The sequence below is a fragment of the Podarcis bocagei genome, assembly GCF_964188305.1.
Source record: "Podarcis bocagei genome assembly, chromosome: 13".
NCBI classification, from domain to species: domain Eukaryota; kingdom Metazoa; phylum Chordata; class Lepidosauria; order Squamata; family Lacertidae; genus Podarcis; species Podarcis bocagei.
In genome coordinates, this window is record NC_138138.1 from 11,071,308 (window position 1) to 11,093,269 (window position 21,962).

General features: G+C 45.8%; 1 protein-coding gene across 5 annotated transcripts in view; it reads right to left on the minus strand.

Moving 5' to 3' along the window:
* Positions 1 to 3,444: 3,444 nt before the first annotated feature.
* ANKRD17 (ankyrin repeat domain 17) overlaps positions 3,445 to 21,962 on the minus strand; it is a 107,122-nt gene continuing 88,604 nt past the window's right edge. For 4 of the 5 annotated variants that reach the window (XM_081165999.1, XM_081165998.1, XM_081166002.1 and 1 more), the window contains 9 exons: positions 20,103 to 20,550; positions 18,012 to 18,167; positions 15,915 to 16,064; positions 12,803 to 14,454; positions 10,484 to 10,681; positions 9,150 to 9,401; positions 8,200 to 8,378; positions 6,825 to 6,989; positions 3,445 to 4,030 (listed from right to left, as the gene is read on the minus strand). In XM_081165999.1, the coding sequence (XP_081022125.1) occupies positions 3,971 to 4,030; positions 6,825 to 6,989; positions 8,200 to 8,378; positions 9,150 to 9,401; positions 10,484 to 10,681; positions 12,803 to 14,454; positions 15,915 to 16,064; positions 18,012 to 18,167; positions 20,103 to 20,550 (3,260 nt within the window). In that variant the 3' untranslated portion in view covers positions 3,445 to 3,970. The remainder of the gene's footprint in view (positions 4,031 to 6,824; positions 6,990 to 8,199; positions 8,379 to 9,149; positions 9,402 to 10,483; positions 10,682 to 12,802; positions 14,455 to 15,914; positions 16,065 to 18,011; positions 18,168 to 20,102; positions 20,551 to 21,962) is intronic. The other variant, XM_081166001.1, reaches the window with a different exon arrangement.

Below are 21,962 nucleotides of genomic sequence, written 5' to 3' on the forward strand. Positions count from 1 at the left end.
AATGCGCCTGCTCCTCAGCTTCTGCCAGTACCAATCCTGAGATGTGCAGGAAGGATGCCATTGACCGCATGTGGAATGCCAGTATGTGTTATACAACTTTCGTGAGATTGTTCTCATATAATGTAGGCAATCGGAACACTTTAGTCTGTATAAATAGTATTACTTCACGTGGTTCTCTCCTGCTATGAATTGTGTGGAGCAGCAGTTAATAACAGGTTAACATGGGAAACGCAGAAGTAGAAACTGTAAGAACATGGTCGTGGACTTGGATTGAAAGAACTGTGCAACTCCTTCCAAGAGTCCAAGGGAGGTTTTGACTTGTGTTTCTTGAACAGCAGGCTCTCAGCCTCTGCATTTTGTGGTATGTTTACGTCTGCCATTCAAAATGGAGAAAGCTAAAAACTCAACCAGTGAAGTCCCTTAGGTACAGAGAAAACAGAAGGTTAGATACCACATGTGGTCTGAAATGTACTTCAGCACATTAGGATTTTAAAGTGCCTGGGTGGGTTTATGAAGCAAGTTCAACCACAATTAGTGTGCTGAGATTTTAAGGAGTGAATGTGGGGCGCCTCTTTCATACACCAAAACAAATTAAAAATACACCACATCAGCCCTAAATCACACGGGGGGAAATTCTGCTTGTACACGGTTCTTGTATGTTATAAATGAATATGTTTTAAAAAATAGAGAAGACCTAGAAGGTCTCAGAAGAGGATGTTCCTTGTTTTTATTGGTCAAGTACGCATTACATTTGAAATATAAAAAAGTGTTCCAAAAATGTTGCTAATACAGACTTCTATCACCCCCCCCACCCCAAATATTTTGTTCAACAAGCCTCATCCAGGAAACAAGACACGGGGTGTTGTTCTCCTATTAACAGTTTTGCTTTCAAGTCAATAAAATACAGATAGCTTTAATAAGAAACCACATCCTAAGAAATTAAGCTCAGCTGATTCTGACAATATAGTTTTGTTGTAATAAATACTGAGCATCTACTCCAAGCTGAAGGATTATTTCACGTGAGCAAAAATAATCCTAGTTAGTTGTGGAGAGGCATTTTACATACATTAAAGGGGAGTGGTGTTATATAAAATACTTGAATAGCGTTACTCCCCCCTCCTACATAGTAAAGTGCTGAAAATTAGTTTCTCTCCCTCTCCTTTCCACCAGCGGCTGTTTGGTTAGGTTAGGCATTCATTTTGCTTCAACCAATTTCAGACATATCAGTAGGAATAGTACATGACAATGGAAAGGTTATTTTTTATTTTATTTTAAGAGCACCAACAGAGGGCATGTACACAGATGAACTGGTATTTATCCACAAGCCTCTCAACATCTTTTAAGTTGCAATCAGAAGGCTGCAGGGTTCTTTGGGAAAAGAATTATTCTTGCTGGCTTTACAGGTGAAGCAAGCATTTTAGAGCTCGAGTTTTGTGGCTGAGAAATTGAGCTGGTCTAGGTAATCTGAGATTTCCATTCATCCAAATCTTGAGTTAGAGCCACTAGCTCTGTGTGAGAAAGAGCTAATCTGAGTGCCAGTGTAACATTAAAACAGACTTTCAGTTCACTTTCTTCAAACTAGCAAAGGAAAGAGACAATGGACTGTTTGTATCCTAACATGCAATACTAAACATGGTTAATAGATCAGTTTATAAATTTTAAAATACACATCACACATTCACAGACATATCAGTTATATGTAGGGTCTTCTGTTAAGATAATTGGGCGTCACCAGTTGCCGCAGGCACTTCTAAAATCTCCTCTAGAGCTAAACAGCTTCTTTCTTAATTGGAACGCTGATGCTTTCATGCCATCCAGCTTTCTAGGTGAGGCAAGTAACTAAAGATGGCCACGTTATTCATCTTAGATTGGAATCTTGCAAATCAATACAACTGAGCAATGAAGCCGTTTCATTTCAGAATAGATCGTTTTCTTGGCCTAGTAGCCCAAGGTCTTCTGAAGAATGCTTGTATTTGGGACACGCCCGATAGTGAAGTTCTATTAGCAGATGATCCTCATCAAGTCTTCAAAAATTGCTAGCCTGCAAAACGTTTCACTAGCCTGCTAAGAGTACAGTAGCCTGGGGTCTCGTCCACTCAATCTGCCCCGAGCCTGTATTTACATGCAGGGGAAGTCGGAAATGTCCAGCCCTCCTTCACCAGTTCGATTGACCTCTACACTGTGGTGAAGGAAGGGGATTTCCTTCCTCTGTGGCTAGCACAGAAACCAAGCGGACAGGTGGAGGGAGGAATAGAAAGAGCTGTCCCTTGTCCACCAGTCTCCTTACTCACCTGCATGGAATCCCTGGTTGCTTTTGGCTACCCAGCAAGTTGTTGAATACATGGCTGCTCGCTTCACTGTATTTATTTAAAGAACTAATGAAACTCACTTGAATCCAAAATAGATTTTAGGGGCAGGACGCATTAAGAATTTAAAATCCGCAACGCAATATTAAGACATAAATTAAAGGAAAAAGCAACAAAATCGAGAGGAAAAGAACTATTCAGCCAGCTGAAAGCAAGCATTTTAAATGCCTGGGCAAATAGAATCGTTTGAACCAGAAAGAATACTGTGTCGGTGCTACCACCCCTTGCAGGAGAATTTCAAAGTCAGGGTGCCACCACCGAGAAGGCCCTCTCTTTTGTGCATGCATAGTGTCGTCCTCCTATAGATGGAACACAGGGAAGGACCTCTCCTCTGACAATCTGAATACACAGGAAAGTTGATATGCAAAGAGACGCTTGTTCTGAAATCTGGGATCCGAGTGGTTTAGGGCTCTATAGGTAAGCACCAGCACCTTGAATTGGGCTTGCTAGCACATAGGCAGCTTATAGAGTTCCTTCCCAACTGGCGTGGCTTCTGCACAGTTTGCAGGGCCATTCCCACACATAATACATTATGCAGTAATCCAGCCTGTGTTATCAAAGCACGGACCACTGGGGCCAGGCTGCAGTTGACCACTTGGGCCTCGAGTGACAGCAATGGGATCAAGGAGCACACCCAATCTATGTACCTCCTCCTTCAGGGTGAGCTATCTGTAAAAGGACATATGGCAACAACGATGAATGACAAGAGAAAGCAATGGAGGACTTTGCTCAAACACACCTTAGGGCATCCTTCACCAGGCTTTACAAACCCACCTTTAGAGTTAGAGGAGATCTCTGCAGAGCTGCAAAATCACTTAAAAGATCAGCGAAGCTTATTGAGGAAGGAAAAAAAATAGCTTAGAAAGCGCCTAACAGGAGATGAGAGATTTGTGTTCGTGTGTTGTGTTGATCAATGTCTGTAAAGGAGCGGGGGAACTAATTCCTCATATTTCTGTTACAAAATTAAACAAAATAATACTGAATCGATGTCAAATTCCGTAGTATAAAACTGTGGGGCACCCCACAAATAATGCCCAATTTTATGCTGTATTTAAAATTACACAAGTAGAAAAAAAAGTTATGCTTATTAATAGTTTAATGTATGAAGGAAACATCCAGACTGCTGTATATGTAGATACATCTGTCACATTAAGTAGAGCCTGACATACTGAAAAAATTTACTTTCTGCGTAGCCATTTCTGTTATGTAAACAATTGTACATTTATTTGCCATTCTAAAACTTCGGGATCAAGTTTACATAATTTTGCTAAATTTCTGTGTATGCCCAGAAGCAGCTTACAGTACTAAAAACCAACCAGCCAAAGAACAGCTTCAACAGAAAGTTATGTCCCAAAAATTAATAATAATCAAAGGGGAAAGAAAAATGAAACTAAGAGAGGCTAAGTGGAACCATATGACGGCAGGGAATGGGCAGTCACAATGTTCACAGAAAAGGGTCAGTTAGTACGCTCCCTCTGCAAAAGCCTACATCAGTCCAACCTATCAGAAGAATGATCTGAGAGACGAGGAAAACGATGCTGTCATTTGCATTCTCCTCCAAGCCGAAATGAAATCTCCGGGCGATCCGAAGAGACCTCCCCCGCTCAACCCAGCTGGTTCATATGCACACTGTTCATATGGGGTGTCCACGTTCCAGTCCATACCTGAAGAAGAAGAGCAGCAGCAGCAGCGAGGTTAAGCTATGCAGAACCAGCTGTTTCATATAGGTATAGAAATGTATTGCAATGGGGTTTTATACTGCCTGGCTCTGTATTTCAAGGACAAACTACTGTGCGTATCTCAATTTACTTTTATTTTTAACCATGTGTGAAATCATCTTAGCGTGCGTACAACTATACTTGTTAACCTGCTCAGAAGCCTATTTCGGCATTTAGTGGAATGAAGAAGAAGAAGAAGAAGAAGAAGAAGAAGAAGAAGAAGAAGAAGAAGAGGAGGAGGAGGAGGAGGAGGAGGAGGAGGAGGAGGAGGAGGAGGAGGAGTTTGGATTTGTTATCCCGCTTTATCACTACCCTAGGGAGTCTCAAAGCGGCTAACATTCTCCTTTCCCTTCCTCCCCCACAACAAACACTCTGTGAGGTGAGTGGGGCTGAGAGACTTCAAAGAAGTGTGACTGGCCCAAGGTCACCCAGCAACTGCATGTGGAGGAGCGGAGACGCGAACCCGGTTCACCAGATTACGAGTCCACCGCTCCTAACCACTACACCACACTGGCAGCAGCCGTACTAATAGCAGTGGTAGTCATGACGATTATAATAATATTGTCACCACTATATGTCACATGCACTTATCACTTCCTTCATTTCCAACGCAAATGAAGGAAGTATACCTGAAGGAGCGTCTCCACCCCCATCAGTCTGCCCGGACGCTGAGGTCCAGCGCCGAGGGCCTTCTGGCGGTTCCCTCACTGCGAGAAGCAAAGCTACAGGGAACCAGGCAGAGGGCCTTCTCGGTAGTGGCGCCCGCCCTGTGGAACGCCCTTCCAGCAGATGTCAAAGCGATAAACAACTATCTGACATTCAGGAGACATCTTAAGGCAGCCCTGTTCAGGGAAGTTTTTAACGTGTGACATTTTACTGTATTTTTGGTTTTTATGGAAGCCGCCCAGAGTGGCTGGGGAGGCCCAGCCAGATGGGCGGGGTATAAATAATAAATTATTATTATTATTATTATTATTATTATTATTATTATTATTATTATTATTATTATTAAAAGCAAAAGTGGGATGTAAAACTTGTTACAACTCGGGGAACATGCTGGCTAAAGGCTTGTGCTGGCTAAAGGAGTGTGGAGTGCTAGGACTTAGACGATGGGGCTTCACTGTCCTGCAAAACTCAATTTTTCTGCTTTTCTGCTTTTCCTTTCTTTTCTTCTTCAACATCATTTTCTGCAAGAAGAGAGAGGCCAAAATTCCACGGGAACTCGGCTGTTACCATGATCAGATTAGCAAACAGCACAAAACTGAGCTGTTTTAATGCACCATCAGGATGTCAGTGCAGTGATAACATATGAAGAGCGCCGCCAACTCAGGCCACCTAAGTCCACCATCCTGTTCTCACACTAGTTAAACAGATAATAATAATAATAATAATAATAATAATAATAATAATAATAATAATTTATTTATTTATACCCCGCCCTCCCCAGCCAAGACCGGGCTCAGGGCAGCTAACAACCAATAATAAAAACAAGTTGATTGAAATACAATTTAAAAAACAAGATTAAAAGACAACATTAAAACATTAGGATGCAGCCTCTTCACAGGAGGAGAAAGGAAAAAGAAAGAGGGAGAAGGAATCAAACTGATTTTAAGCCAAAGGCCAGGCCCTGCGGAAAGAAATCAGATCCTGCAGGGCCCTGGTCTCATGAGGCAGAGCGTTCCACCAGGCCGGAACCAGAGTTGAAAAGGCCCTGGCTCTGGTTGAGGCTAATCTAACTTCCTTAGGGCCAGGGACCTCTAGGGTGTTGCTATTTATGGACCTTAAGGTCCTCCGTGGGGCATACCAGGAGAGGCGGTCCCGTAGATGCCAAAGGGAACTCTGCAAGCAGGACCTGCGGGCAACAGCATGTTCCCAACTTGTGATTCCCAGCAACCAGTATTAAGCATATTGCCTCTGACTGCAGAGACAGGTGGCAATTTAAATGCCACCTCTGCTCAAAAAACTCATCCACAACTCAGTACTAGGGTCACACATCTGTTATGGAATTAGTAACAATGCCATGTTGGGTATTGGGCCAACTAAATATGTGGCAGGGTCATGGTCAGACATATGTGGAATAGTCAGTCTCATTCCACCAACAGGCTGAAGGGGTTAATGCCATAGAGTAAGCTGTTCTGCCAGGCTTGGCTAGGTCATTTCTCCTCACCTTGGGAGGAAGGTAGTCAAGCCTATTGTTCCCCTTCTGTCTACATGTGAACTCTGAGGAGCTCTGAGCCTCCAGCCACATGGCTCCAACAAGCTTCTCTTGAGTTCCTATACCAATAATTTAGGAACTTCCTTAACTTTGGAACTAGACCAAGTTTTACTGCCTGTGCATCTTTTTCTGACTAATGTATGGAAAAGTACATGAAACAGACAATTGAAGAGTTTGTAAGTAAACCCATTTTTAAATTGCCAAACGTGAGGTCTTTTCTTACACCGGGGGAAAAGGGAAGTTTTGGAACTCACAAAGGCGTATTTTAAAGGTCTAACAGCCTACATTTCCACACTTTACTTTGCTGCGTATTTTGCCATTTTAAATCTCTGCTGGGGTTCTTCCACCAAAGAATACTTGCCCCTAACTTGGATCTCGGCATCCAGGAATTCTCCTGTTAAACCTAAACCCACCTCCCACCCCCCGCTAGCCAATCAACACTTTTAACTTGGAAAAGGAGGCGGAATAGTAATGTTGTAGTTTGAAAGTTATCAGCACATTTGACTATGCGACCCCTGAGCTTACCGTCTGAGGGCCATTATTCTCTGTGGAATTTGAAACCATCTTTATAAGTGAGTTCCAAGATGGGTCAGCAGCATGAGGTCCATTGAATATAGGCCCCCCAGTACCATCTGCAATGGGTGCGACAGGAGGAATCATTGCGTTCCCATACACTGAGAAAGGCATGCCCTGTAAGGGGGAAAAGAGCTAGTTATATGCTTTATATTTCCACAGTCACGATAAACATCATTTCACCTCTCAAATTTCGAAAAGTGTGTGCGTTTTCATCCCAATTATAAAAGCAACATAATCTGCCAAATAAATTTGTTTCACAACTTCTCTGCGAAATGATTTTGAATTGCCGTATTTTTCGCACCATAAGGCGCACCTAGTTTTTAAAGGGGGAAATCAAGAAACCTTGTGCAACCTCTTCAGCCGGGAGAAGCCAAGACAGTGAGCGTGATGGATCCAGCCGGGAGAGCCTACGCTCGACTAAAGAAGCAATAACCACACGCAGCCTCTCCCAGCTGGAGGGGCTGCCCGCGGCTATGGCAATACCCCCACCTCCTGCAAAAGCCCACAGGAGCCGCACACCCTTTAAGGAATGTGCAGCTCCTGCGGGCTTTTCTACGAGGAGGGAGAAGGGACTGACTGGCCGCGTCAGTCCCTTCTCCCTCCTGGGGAAAAGCCCCCAAGAGCCACGCGGAGATTGTGTGTGGCTCTTGGGGGCTTTTCCTGCCTGCCCCCCCTGCATTCGCTCCATAAGACGCACACACATTTCCCCTTGCTTTTTAGGAGGGAAAAAGTGTGTCTTATGGAGCGAAAATACGGCACTGTATTTTTCGCTCTATAGGGCGCATCAGACCACAAGACACACCTAGTTTTTGGAGGAGGAAAACAAGAAAAAAAATATTCTGAATCTCAGAAGCCAGAACAGCAAGAGGGATCGCTGCACAGCGAAAGCAGCAATCCCTCTTGCTTTTTTGGCTTCTGTGATAGCTGCGCAGCCTGCATTCGCTCCATAAGACGCATTTCCCCTTACTTTTTAGGAGGCGAAAAGTGAGTCTTATGGAGCTAAAAATACGGTAATAATTTTGAATTAATAGTTCTGTGTGTGTAAAGGTGACCCAAATGTGGCTGCCAGGAACCTCTAGTGCTGCTCCTGGTCAATTTAAGGAAGTAACTAGGAACGGTCAGGCAAATTGATATTTGCTCACCCTGGCTATAAAGAGGTTTATAATACAAGGCCCACCCAAAACTATTAAAAAGGAATGACAAAGGTAATGCAGGCTCCGATAAAAAAAGCAATGTATGATGTAGCTTTTAAATAGGGTATGCATATTAGATAGCTTCTATGTCTGAGTTTCTAGCAAAAAAACAACAACAATTGGATCGTTACCCCAACTTTAGGGAAGTCCATGTATCCAGCAGGGACATGCTGATGGAATGTACCGGAAGGAGTTACAATTCCTGTGCTGTCTCTCTGCATTGTTTGATGTTGCGAGAATACACCTGGATCAGACATTGGTCTGTGGATCATATGGTTCCCCATTCCACTGTGACACCAATCTACTTTATCTGGCAAGAAAGAAGTGGGGATTATCCGTTAGTAGCACGCTTTAACCTAAATTATTCAGTAGCAGCAGTCAGCGTCCGGAACACTTGGCAGAACCATCTAAACAAGAAGTCCAGAGTCAGATTGGTCATTGGTAAGGTAAGATATACTTAGTGGCAGCTTCATGGTGAGACTAAAAAGAAATTATGTTCTTAAAGCAGGATTAAATCATTTGTGAACTTTAAATTAGTCAGTTCATGAGCAATGCTGCTCTGCAGATTTGTCAAGGCTTCCATTTGTAGTGGGAATGTTATTTCTGCATTTAAAGTTGTCTTAATCAATTGTCTTTTTAGGACAATTAGGACGAGGGTGGCGCTGTGGTCTAAACCATTGAGCCCAGGGCTTGCCGATCGGAAGGTCGGCGGTTTGAATCCCCGCGATGGGGTGAGCTCCTGTTGTTGGGTCCCAGCTCCTGCCAACCTAGCAGTTCAAAAGCACGTCAAGTGCAAGTAGATAAATAGGAGCCGCTCCGGCGGGAAGGTAAACGGCGTTTCCGTTCCTGCTCTGGTTCGCCAGAAGCGGCTTAGTCATGCTGGCCATATGACCCGGCTGTCTGCGGACAAACACCGGCTCCCTCGGCCTACAGAGCGAGATGAGTGCGCAACCCCAGAGTTGTCCGCGACTGGACCTAACGGTCGGGGTACCTTTACCTTTACCTAATCATTTGTCTTAGCTTCTCCTCTAACAGAAAATCAGAAGATAAACAAGTATGCCTGTTCATGGGCAATACATACCAGCTTGGTTTCCTCCTATCCCTTCAAAAGACCATATACCACTGTGCCCCACTGGAGTGGCCAAGTTGCTCCCTATAACAGAGGGTGTAGACGTTCCAGTTTGTCTGATACGCGCAGAACGCTCTGTTCCAATTGGGACAGGGACCTTTCTGTCCTGAGAGACATTGCTGGGTTTTTCTGACCCCAGGGAAACAGAGGAAGGGGTTGGAGATGGTGCTCGAACTCCAGCAGACACCGGCTGAGCAGGTGGTTCTGGAGGAAAACAAATATTTGAACGGGTTACAGACATCCGTCCTAGTATTTAAAGGCAATATGACGGCATTCAAAAATACTCTCTCTACACCAGTCTCAGCAGAAGTAGCACTGCAGGCTCAGGAAATTTCATGACTGAAGTATTCAAAATAGCATTAGCTACAAAAAGCCTACTAGAGGTTAGCCACATCATGCCACATTGAGCCAGTAGTTTAAACCTTTTATAACTGGCTTTCTATAATCAACGTACAACGGAGTGAATCTTTGTTAGTTGCAAAAATCACTGTCAGAGTTATCAGAACGCAATATATTAAAAAGTGATTGCTTAGGATATAACGATCCTTTTTGCAAGTTATATTAAGCCACAGTTAAAAATGAACTGTGGTTTAATGTGAATGCTCAGTGTGCTGTACATACTGACGAAACGTTCTCTCTGCTCTACTCCTGCTGCTTGAGAACAAGGCAGAGTCTGGCTTGTTGTGATGTTTCTAGTTTGTTTCCTACAAACAAATCAGGAGTAGTAAGCCAGGAACTTAAATACTGCTCAAGGTTTATTTGGAGAGAAATTCATGAGCCTGGGTTGGCACATCAGATCTGCCATGTTGTTGTTAACTGACCCAGACCCTGCAACGAGCATCTCAGGCCCTTCTTCACAAGAGGTCAGGAGGGTGGCAACATGAGAACAGGCCTTTTCTGTGGTGGCTCCCCGTTTGCGGAATGCTTTCCCCAAGGAGGCTTGTCTGGCACCTTCATTACATATATTTAGACACCAGGAAAAAACATTTCTGTACAATCAGGACTTTGGCTGATTAAAATTCTATGGCCTTTTAAATGTGTTTGGGGGCGTTATTAGTGTCTTTTTGCTTATTATGCATTTTGTGTTCTCATGTTGTATTTTTATGTTGTGAACCGCCCTGTGATTTTTGGATGAAGGGTGATACACACAAAATTTAATAACAACAACAACAACAACAACAACAACCATCCCACTCTTCCCTGCGTCATCCAATTCACAAGTTGGAACACCCAGAGTTATATTACAGCAACAAAACAGTGCGGTTGTGTTTTTTTTAACAGCTTACCATTTGATGCAGAGGAACATGGAGGCAATAGGTTCAGTGGAGAAAAATGCTGTCTGTTAAAATTAGCAGCTGCCGGTGCTCCCCCAAGGGCTGTTCCTGGTGCATATACTTGACTGCTTGAAAGGTTCGAGGCAAAGGTACCCAAGTGCGCAGAAGGTGGTGTTACAGAACCATACGGTGAATCCATACTGACAATACCTACAGAATGATGTGCAAAACGTCAGTACTTTCTGGGAAAATAGCAGCATTCAAAGCAGGGGGTGCAGGGAAGGAACTTAACTTTTGCATCTTGTACGGTTTGCTTCCAGTTCGGACTAAAATAGTTATGATTCTCTTCTATGGAGCCTGGAAAACTAATTTGTTCCAGACTGCTTTTCTGTAACAGATGTTTTTATGGCACTGATTCCTGAGACTATGTGCTTCCTTATAATACTTATGGTTTGACCATTCAGATATATCTTAATGGATCAGTGATTCTATTTGAAATTAGACAAGATGCTCAGTAACCCACATTTAAAATCATCTCTTTGGAAATTACACCTCCAGCATACTTTCAAACAAATAAAACATCTGCCTTATCCTCTCATGAAGCATAGCACCAATGGGTTATAATTTTGTTCTCATTTTTAATTCACATCCATTTCCGTTTGTTTTCCCCATTCATTCTACACTGAAGCCTCTTTTGCCAGTATCGAGTTGCTCTATAAAGTATAAAAACTGCCTATGTTTTAGAGAAAATAGGTTATGCAAGCCAAAATCAAGGCATCTGCCATAATGTTTGCATGGCAGACTTAGGGGGAAAGGGCAGTAGAGAAAGTGGTGCTCCTGTTTCCAGCTGGGCTACAGGAGAGAGAACCACTCAGCAGCCAAGTCGTTGGACTGATGTGCCCTTGCTGTCCAGTCGGAAGAAGTGGAGATAGATTTTCTATGCCAAGCCTGCCAGCTACGTGCAGAGCAGCTGACTCTGAGAATTCCATCCCAGATTCCCTACAAAAATAAAAATGCATATTTGACTTCGGAAGTGGGTGGAGAGGGAAGGGATGATTTTAAAGGGTTGGGGAAAAGTGGGGGTGCAGGGGAAACCAAGTGTCAGAAGAAGATGGGAACCTCAAGGGTCTCCAGGTGACCAGGGCTTCTTCCCCCCCACCCCACCACCACCAAACTGGGCTACTCTGGTCTACAGAGCTCACCCCGTCTTTCAACCAAGAGATGGGACTATGCTGGAATGTGGCAACTGCATTCTGGCCATGGAGGAGTATAGATAGGAGGCTGCACAACCTGAATCTATTCTTGTAAGATGCAAAGAATGCTTGTACAATCTCCCAATTCACTCCTCCATCTATTTTCACTGCAGATGATCCTCAGTGGGATTACCCATGTCCGGATCAAAATCTCGCATCTGAAGAACTGAATCAAAAAGAAGTGACAAGGCAAGTTCTAGGGGAAACTGACAAACTGCAAACAAGTCGCCTGCTCCAGTTGGCATCCAAAATTCTATGTCGGTTAACCTAGCAACTGTTTTGGTTAAATTGGGGGAAATAAATCATTATTTAAAAAACCATAGATGCATGAAGCTTACAGAACAACAAGCCTTTCTAGGGAAGAATCACAGCATGCCTTGTATAAAGGGAAGTTCTACCATGCCAATCTCTTACTTTGAGAATGTTAACAAGCATATGAATAGATGTGATCCAGTCAACATTATATACCTGGATTTTCAAAAAGCTTTTGACAAAATCCCTTACCAAAGGCCCCTAAATAAATTTGGAACATCGTGGTTTTCCTATGGATTAGTAGCTGGTAATGGAAAGAGAAAAAGGCCTAATCTGGCCTGCTGGTTGGTTTAATCCGGCCCCTGTGGCAGTTTATTTCCTTTTAAAAAACTCAACAACTTCAGTCCTGAAAAAAGGTCAGCAATTTAGCAATTTGGTCGGCCCTCACGGCCCTTCACTTCATCAAATCTGGCCCTCTGAAAAAAGTTTTGACACCACTGATTTAGAACATCGTGGTTTTCCTATGGATTAGTAACTGGTAGTGGAAAGAGAAAAAGGAAGCATGGAAATATTCCAAGGATCAGTATTGGGACTGGTGCTATTTAGCTTGTTCATAACTGGACTAGAGTCAGCAGCGATGTGACCAAATTCACCAATGAAACCAAGACAATGAATGGACAGCAAAACAGCAGGCGAGGTTCAAGGGTTAAATGAATGTTGGGGCAACCCACCCCACCACCACCACCCCGCCCAACTGCACACACACAGATGGAGCAATCAGACCCGAAGATCACTTTATCCTTGCGGAATATAAAGAAATATTCACCTGAGGGACTCTGAGCTGGTCTCTGAAGTGGGGGCCTAAAACCTGGGGCTTTGGAAGTATCTAACTGGTGCAATGGATCAGAGTTTGGCAGAAATGAAGACTTCCCAGACAGAATGGATTCCGGCGCTGCCTGAGACGACAAGACAGATCCACCCCAGAAGGCGTGAGCAGAGGCCGGGCCGTTCTCAAACAGTGTGCTGAAGGGCCCAAACGGCAAAGCAGCGCTGAAATTTGGAGCCATGGGCTTGTTTGCCGGATGGACAGGATTCTGAGAGACACTTTGCGTACTTAAGGTAGAAGGAAGTTGCACTGAAGAAGGAACACTGTGGGGTCTTTTGATGTGGCTGATATTGAGGACGGCAACCGAAGAACTCTGAACGGGAGCGGAATTCTTGTGCACGGGGTTTGCCCCATGGGATGGCAGCCTGATCGCGGGGCTTTCCATTTTAGCTGGCGGAGACGGCTGAGCAGATCCCGCCGATGCCTGAGGCAAGAGATAGTTCGCTGGCGTACTAGCAGGCGCAGCTACCGGGGCAGCGGAACTCGCAGTTGCTAAGTTTGGAGGCACGGCCATTCGCGGATCTTGTGATGGAACCTGAGGCTGCTGCAAAGGTGGCCTTGCTTCCTGGGAAACAGACCCGAGTGTCTGCGACTGAGCAAGATGCTCCGATGGAATCCCAGCAGAGCCGCTATTCGCCTGCCTGTTGCTGGTCAGATTTGCTGCTTCCGCTGCTGGGGGGCTACTGACTTCCTGGTCCGAGGAGGGCACCCCTTTGCTGGGAGAACCCGCGACACATTCTGAAGGGCTGCTTCTGGAAACCCGGGCTGGCTGGGCTGGCGGTGAAGGGGAGGAAGCGGACGACACAAGGTGGTGCTCTTTGGCAGTAGGAAAAGGGTAGGTGGCGTTGGTGGGCGTTGTGCTGTTGTTGCTGGCCGTGGTTGCAATGGTGGTGGTGGTGGTGCTGGATGTCTTGACCACGGTGACAAAGAGCTGCCTTCGGACGGAAGGGGAGCTGGGGCTGCCATTTGCAGGAGGAACAGGCACAGCAGACACGGCCGGACTTGTGGTGGCTGTTGGGCTGGGAGCCGACGAACCCGCCGAATTCACCTGAGAACCGCTGCTGTTCTGATTGTTATGGCGAGGCACCGTGTGAGGCTTAGGTGAGTTAGTAGCTTTTGCGGGGCTGAGAGGCCGAACGGGGAAAGGACCCCAGGTGGACTGAGCGGGCGGGAATGTCCCTCCAAAGTGGGTCATGGGTAACCTCGGCGGACGGATCTGCTGGAAAGTCTGAGCGGCCAGCAAGGCGTGTGCAAACTGGGGAGGAGGGTAGGCCAGCGGCAGAGAAACTGGAAACCCAGGCCGCACGTTATTCACTGGGTTCTTGACTGCTTTATGCGCCGGTGCTGAAGGGAGGACAGGCACAGAAAGCGCTGTGGCCATCTGAGACGACGAGGAGATTGCGACAGTGGTCACCTTGCTCCCAGCGACGGAATTGTGAGTAGTGGTGGGGCTGGCGTGCGCCCCTGTTTTGGGATAGGCCACAGAGCTTCTCAGGCGGTTCTTTGGAATGAGTTCGTCGATTTCTTTGTCGGGATCCTTGATCAGAGCGTTGATGAGCTGTGTTGCTTGTCTTGTTGATTCCGTGCCTCCCCTGCAAGAGAATCATAGAATTGTAGAATTGGAAGGGACCCTGAGCGGCATCTAGTCCACCCCAACCCCTGCAATCTCTTGGCCAACATGGGGGTCCAACCCACAACCCTGGAATTAAGAGTCATGCTCTACTGACTTGAGCTCTCCTTCAGGTCTACTGTATTTTTCACTCTATAGGACGCACCGGACCATAGGAGGGGGAGAACAGGGGGAAAAAAATCTCCCCCTCTGCTCAGCGCCCCTTCAGCGAAGCGGTAGGAGAAACGGAGCCCCTTCCATTTCTCCTACTTCGCTGAAGGGGCGCAGCGCAGAAAGGGAAAACTGTCCAGCGCCTCTTCAGCGAAGCGAAGCCTGGAGAGCAAGAGGGATCGGTGTGCAACGACCCCTTCACTCTCCAGGCCTCAGGCGGCTATCCGCAAGCCTTCAGAGCGCAGCGGAAACTCCTGCTGCGCTCCGAAGGCTTGCGGATAGCTGCCAGAAGCCTCCGGAGCACAGCGGGGGTTCCCGCTGCGCTCCGGGGGCATCAGCGAAAGCAACGCGAAGCCTCCGGAGTGCGGGGGGAGCTCTCCCATTGCACTTCGGAGGCTTCGCATTGCTATCGCTGAAGCCAAGGAGCCTGCATTCGCTCCATAGGACACACACACATTTCCCCTTAATTTTTAAAGGGGGAAAAGTGCGTCTTATAGAGCGAAAAATATGGTAAATGCACCCTTCGGAAATAAATGCATGAAGACCATTTCTTCATTCGTGGATAAGCTTAAGAAGAAATATTTCCCCTTTTTAGAAAAATGCATACAAGTGTAAAAACCTTCGCATGAATGACATTTAACTGTTTTATGATGCAATGGTTGAATACACAACCGTTCCCTCGGACAGCAAGGTTAGGTGGTTTGGTGCAGGCCGGACTGATTCCATTTTTAAAATGTTAATGTTTCAGATGCAACGCAGCCTCTGAGAAACAAAAGTGGGGTGTCAGCATATATCTGAGTTAAAAAATAAATAAATTAAAAAGCTTGAGGAGGACTGAGCATGCTCAGTGGCCTCCAGGAGCTACAAAACAGGTGGAATAGGAAAAAGCGGACTAAGTGGGTGGGGAGCATAAATGGGCCTGCTTGGGTAACTGAGTATAGTATCTTGGAAGAGGGTATGAATGGCTGGCTGGAGTTCTGAACAGGACCAACCCTGCCGGGGGGTAAGAAATCACAGAAACATTCTGATTCATACAAGTCCCATGTATGTTTACCACTTTGAAGTTGTTGGGTGGTTGTTGTTTTTTAAAGTAATCAAGCAGTATATAAATTGAAGCAGTGCATAAATTGTATAAAATAAATAAATAAATGTCCATCTAACAGAAATTAGTTTGAAATCTGCTTCCTATAGAAACTGAATGGCAAATTAAATACGGTGTCCTCCAAACCAATTCAGTAACTTAAGGTAAACGGTGCCTGGATAGGAATTTACCTTATTGTTATGATTCTGTCCCCCGTTTTGTCTTTCTGCTTATCAATGTCTATATGCGCGCCAGTAAACTCTCGGATAGCGTTGATGTTGCAACCACCTCTTCCAATTACTCTGGAAATGACAGTTGATGGAACAGAAACCTTCTTTGATCTAAGAGACAGAGAAAATTACGGCAATCGGGTAGAACCGATTTAGTATAGTATACTTGCATCAAACTTAAAAGTTTGGGAGCGAACGGTCGGAAGCAAGTATGTATGATGCAATGAGATGCGCCAGCGGCGTGTAAGCTTTGTAACATGTGTGCCATGCCTGAAATCAGAGGCCCAAAGGCTGGCTATGGATGCGATCCAACGTAGCACAGGCAGGTGTCTGCTTGAGCAACTGGGCTTCTTCTTTCTCTCCTCTCCCCTTTAGTCCCCTGCACCCCACTAAATCTGCTCTGGGGGCTTGGGGGGGCGAAAGAAAGTGAAAGCCCCATTGCACAAGAAAGACATCAATGGAATTCACCCTATAGATATTTAGTGAAGAAAAAAAGCATTCTTATGAAACATTCTCCTGTTCCTCCACCTTTCAAATGTAAAAACAGAAAAGCTAATACAGTGGACCCTCGAGTTACATACCACTCTGGATACGTACCTTTCGGGTTGCGAACACAGCAAACCTGTAAGTGTATACTTCCGGGTTTTGCTGTGTGCATGCGCACAGAAGCACTCAATCACACCATGCGTGTGCGCAGAAGCAGCACCTCCAGTTATGGACTTTTCAGATTAAGTACGGACCCCTGGAATGAATTTAATTCATATACAGTGGTGCCTCGCAAGACGAAATTAATTCGTTCCGCAAGTTTTTTCTTCTTGCGAGTTTTTCGTCTTGCGAAGCACGGTTTCCCATAGGAATGCATTGAAAATCAATTAATGCGTTCCTATGGAAACCGCTTGCCAGGCTGGCGGTGCGGAGAAGCCCTTCTCCCCACCGCAAGCCTTCAGGACAGGTACGGGAACAGAGGGGAAGGGGCGCAGCGCTTCTCCTCTGTTCCCGGGGCTTGCGGTGGGAGGAGGGTTTTTCCTCCCCACCGCCAACATTCAGAACAGCATTCTGAATGTTGGCGGTGGGAAGGAAAACCCTCCTCCCACCGCAAGTCTTCAGGACAGCCATCCGAAGGCTGGCGCGGGGAGAAGGGCTTTCCGCCCCACCGCCAGCCTTCGGAGGAGCCTTCCAAAGGCTGGCGCGGGGAGAAGGGCTTTCCGCCCCACCGCCAGCCTTCGGAGGAGCCTTCCGAAGGCTGGCGCGGGGAGAAGGGCTTTCCGCCCCACCGCCAGCCGTCGGAGGAGCCTTCCGAAGGCTGGCGCGGGGAGAAGGGCTTTCCGCCCCACCGCCAGCCTTCGGAGGAGCCTTCCGAAGGCTGGCGCGGGGAGAAGGGCTTTCCGCCCCACCGCCAGCCTTCGGAGGAGCCTTCCGAAGGCTGGCGCGGGGAGAAGGGCTTTCCGCCCCATCGCCAGCCTTCGGAGGAGGTCCGAGGACAGTGGGGAAGAAGCGCTGCGCTTCCCCGCTGTCCTGGAGATTTCCCTATGGGCTTTCGTCTTGCGAAGGAAGCCCATAGGGAAATTCGTTTTGCGAAGCGCCTCCAAAACGGAAAACCCTTTCGTCTAGCGGGTTTTCTGTCTTGCGAGGCGTTCGTCTTGCGGGGCACCACTGTACTGAGGGTCTACTGTACACGGCCTTTGGAGACTGTGGTTTGAAAGCTTTGGCTGAAACAAAGCACTGAAGCACTATGCTAATAGTTGTAGCTGTGAAAGTGTCCCAAGTCTACACAAAAAGCTGGAGAGAGAGGAGAAAAAGAAAACAGGAAGACACTAGCATGGGGAATGTATTCATATCCTGCTTCTCAGGTGCTGGCACCGAAAACAGGCTCTGATACTATCTCTTGGATGTTACAGACTTTGACGACCAAGGAATGAAACTGCCATACCATGACTAATTTTGCCAGCAATGCAAAGCATGGTTTAAAGTAAAATATTCAAAGCAGGGACTAGAGATGGGTGGGTGGATGAGGTAGAGAATCACTGGCAATTACCACCATCACGGATTTGGACTTACCTTCTTACAACCTCCTTCCATCCTTCCTCTCGCTTCTGACCACGTTTAGGGCTAGCTAAGGTCAATTTTCCATTAGGAGAAGACAGTGGCGATGGAGAAGGTTTTGTGCAAGTAGATAAGGAATTGCCAGTTACTTCGCTAATAACTTCTGACAACCTTTCAGAGGAAAGGGGGAGGGGAGGGGGAGGAAAAAGAGTGCTTGTTAACGTAACTCTCATGAGAAAAACGTAAAAGACAAATGCAGAGACTCTTGTTTAGCCCTTTAATAACATCTTTAGTATTAGAATATTAAATTTAACACCATGCTAAAAAGTAAACTGATCAATCATACACAAAGTACACTTGGCTTTTGTTTGCTTGGTTTTGTTTGTAAGCCTGTTTAGAATAAAAGACATTTGGATATACCGTATTTTTTGCTCTATAAGATGCACCCGACCATAAGATGCACCTAGTTTTAGAGGAGGAGAACAAGAAAAAAAATGTTCTCTCCCTCTCTGCTCAGTGCCTCTCCAGCAAAGCGGGAGGAGAAATGGAAGGGGCTCCGTTTCTCCTGCCACTTCACCGAAGGGGCGCTGCGCAGAGAGGGAAAGCTGCGCAGCGGGTCTCCAGCGAAGCGAAGCGAAGCCAGGAGAGCAAGAGGGATCAGTGGGCACCGATCCCTCTTGCTCTCCTGGCTTCAGCGAAAGCTGTGCAGCCTGCATTCGCTCCATAAGACGCACACACATTTCCCCTTACTTTTTAGGAGGGGAAAAGTGCGTCTAATAGAGCGAAAAATACAATAAATGAGGAAGAATCTTAGTATTCCAAGATTCACAGTTGGGGGGGGGGGAATGAGGCAGACGAAGAACAGCGCCAAAGCAATCTACACTAGCAAGACATAAGAAAAAAAAAGTTTTCCACTTGCATTTCATGCAAACCATAGCTTGAAATGCACCTAGCAACTGATAATCAAAGTCCATTCATATGTAAAAACACAAGCAGCGGAATGCAACTGAACGCTACCTTCATCACAATCTAACTCAAAATTGGGCCTTTCCCTCTTCATCAGCAGATATGGCCGTCTGAAGGCAGAAGTAAAATCTTAAAGGGGAAAAGGTGCATGCACTTGGATAGTCTAGGATGCAAAAACTGTCACAGGACTCACTTGATTTCAATGTTTGAATGTAGCCCGATTTTCAGCAGTGTTTCTGGGATTCTGCTGTGGGGATAGGATCTTGAAAAGCTCCCACCTATGATTTTGGCCTTCTGTTACTATGGTCTTCAATTAAGCAATTCAGAACTAAGCCAAATTAGTTTGGCTGCTCAAATAGCTATTGATTATGCTATTTTATGTGCTGCTTCATGGCCAGTTCTACTGGCATCGTATATTCTCGTTTGTTCTTAATAATTCTGATAAACCACTTTGAGTTACCAAAGTTGGAAGAAAGGCAGCAAAGAGTTTTCAACAAAATAAAAAGTACATTTTTCACTCCATAAGACGCACCTGGCCATAAGATGCACCTAGTTTTTAGAGGGGAAATGCAAGAAAAACATATTATTTAAAGGGAGCGCTGAGCAGAGGCTGTATGCATCCCAGGCTCTGCTCAGCGCTCCCTTTCACGAGCCACTTGGAGCGTGTGTGTGGCTCTTGCAGGCTTTTCCCCGAGGAGGGAGAAGGGCAGCCCATCACTGACGGGCTGCCCTTCTCCCTCCTTGGGGAAAAGCTCCCAAGAGCCACACACATGCTCCACGCGGCTCTTTAAAGGGAGCACGGCTCTTGGGGGCTCTTCCGGGAGGTGGGGGAAGAGACTGAGGGGCTAAGCCAGAAGCTAGAACAGTGAGAGGGAATCGCTGCGCAGCGATCCCTCTTGCTGTTCTGGCTTCTGGGATAGCTGCACAGCCTGCATTCGCTCCATAAGACGCACACACATTTCCCGTTACTTTTAGGAGGGAAAAAGTGCGTCTTATAGAGCGAAAAATACGGTAAATAATAATTTCACAGTTCTGGTCCATGAAGTAACACTGGGGGAAGAAGATGGAAGCATTGAGAACATCCCAAGAGATGAGATAACAACTTGTTTGTGTGTGTCTGCAAAAGCTAAAGTAGCTTACTTGACTGAAGATTTCCCAGAAACTGCTTTTCGCTCTTCTTTTGGGAAAGTGACCATCACCGATGGCTGCTTCTTGTTGCTCTGAGCATTAGTGACTGCTGTGGAAGAAAGACTGTCACTCTTGTGGCTGCTGTTACTATTGCTGCTTTCATCACTACAGCTGGAAATCCTCATGTTGTCACTATCACCACTTTCACTGGTACTGCTGCTTTTGGATTCGCCATTTATTTTCTCTGGTTGAGAATAGGAGATGGGGAGCTGATCATCAAAGATGATCTGAACAGTATCTTGGCCAATTTTGTTTCTCCTGCTTTTCCTCTTAGAGCTGCTCGTAGTGACAGTATTGTTTCTTTTGCCATGGGAACCTGCCAAAGTTGTCCATGTTGCAGATATACCTATGGTGGTTGTTGTGGTAGCACTGGGTGGTTCTGTTAGGATCCCTGGCTCATCTAATTGAGAACGAGAAGAAGAATTGACTAAAGTCCACAGTAATCATCTTGCCTGAACAGGTTTTTACTATGCGACTGGCCCATGAAGATCAATGCAAGTCACTTATACACCACAAACATCCTTCGTATTTCAAACCTATTTACCTTGTGCATATGGCCTAACACACACACACAAAATTTCTAAAAGCAGTTTAAATTAATTTACAATTGTAATTTACAAATATCCAAGGAACTGGAACACCTGGGTTTAGGGACTGATTGATAAGATAACTTTATTGCCTTTCCACATGAAGAGGGTTTGGAAAGATTAAGCTCTCAGAACAACCTATGGAAAAGGTTTACAAGCGAACAGTCATATCTGAATGGCCTGGGATAAGGGCATTCCAAATACTCTCATTAGAAACATGCTTACATGGGCACAAATGATTATTTGCATAGGTGGATGATGACATATTGGAATAAGCCACAATGTATTCACATAAGCAATTTTAGTTAAGTATTTGCAATTGAGAAAGGCTGATTCCTACTTTGATATGCTCTAAGGCAGGCATAGGCAAACTCGGCCCTCCAGATGTTTTGGGACTACAACTCCCATCATCCTTACCTAACAGGACCAGTGGTCAGGGATGATGGGAATTGTAGTCTCAAAACATCTGGAGGGCTGAGTTTGCCCATGCCTGCTGTAAGGGATACTTTCCAGAGGCGTAGCCATGTTAGTTGCTTTCAGCAAACAATAACAACCCAAAGAGTCTCATGGCACAAATTTATTATGGTAACTCAGGACATTATTTTGTCCATCTGATGAATCTGTGACATAATAAATGGTGTATTTACTATGCCACGAGTCTCTTGTTTTTATAATAAATGCTTATTTACTAATATGCAAGTTGAGAACAAACTATAATTAGGACTGAAGAAATGCCTATCATGTTCTGCCTATTGGCCTTTGTATGCAACCTCTTCAAAACCAGGATCCAAAGAATCATGAAACAACTTCCACAAGTTCAAGGAGTCTCCACACTTATTTTACTTCAAGCAACAACTCGGAGTGCCTTGCGGCAAACTGCTGTTTAGAGAGAGGTTCGATCAGAATTAGACAGATGATTTGGAGGATCAGCTGCTCACAAGGTAGCCGAATGCCCCAATGGGAACTCAATCTCTTTGTGTGAACCTAAGCAGCTACCGTATTTTTCGCTCCATAAGGCGCACCTACTTTTTTGGGGGGGGGGGGAATTCAAGAAAAAAAAATGCGGCTCTTGGGGGCTTTTGCGGGAGGTGGGGGAAGTGAGAGAGCCTCGCTCTGTCCCTTCCCCCACCTCCCGCAAAAGCCAGGGATAGCCGCGCGAAGCCTCCCCGGGGCAGCGGGATGAAGGCTCCCTGCTGCCCTGCGGAGGCTTCGCAAGCTACCCCAG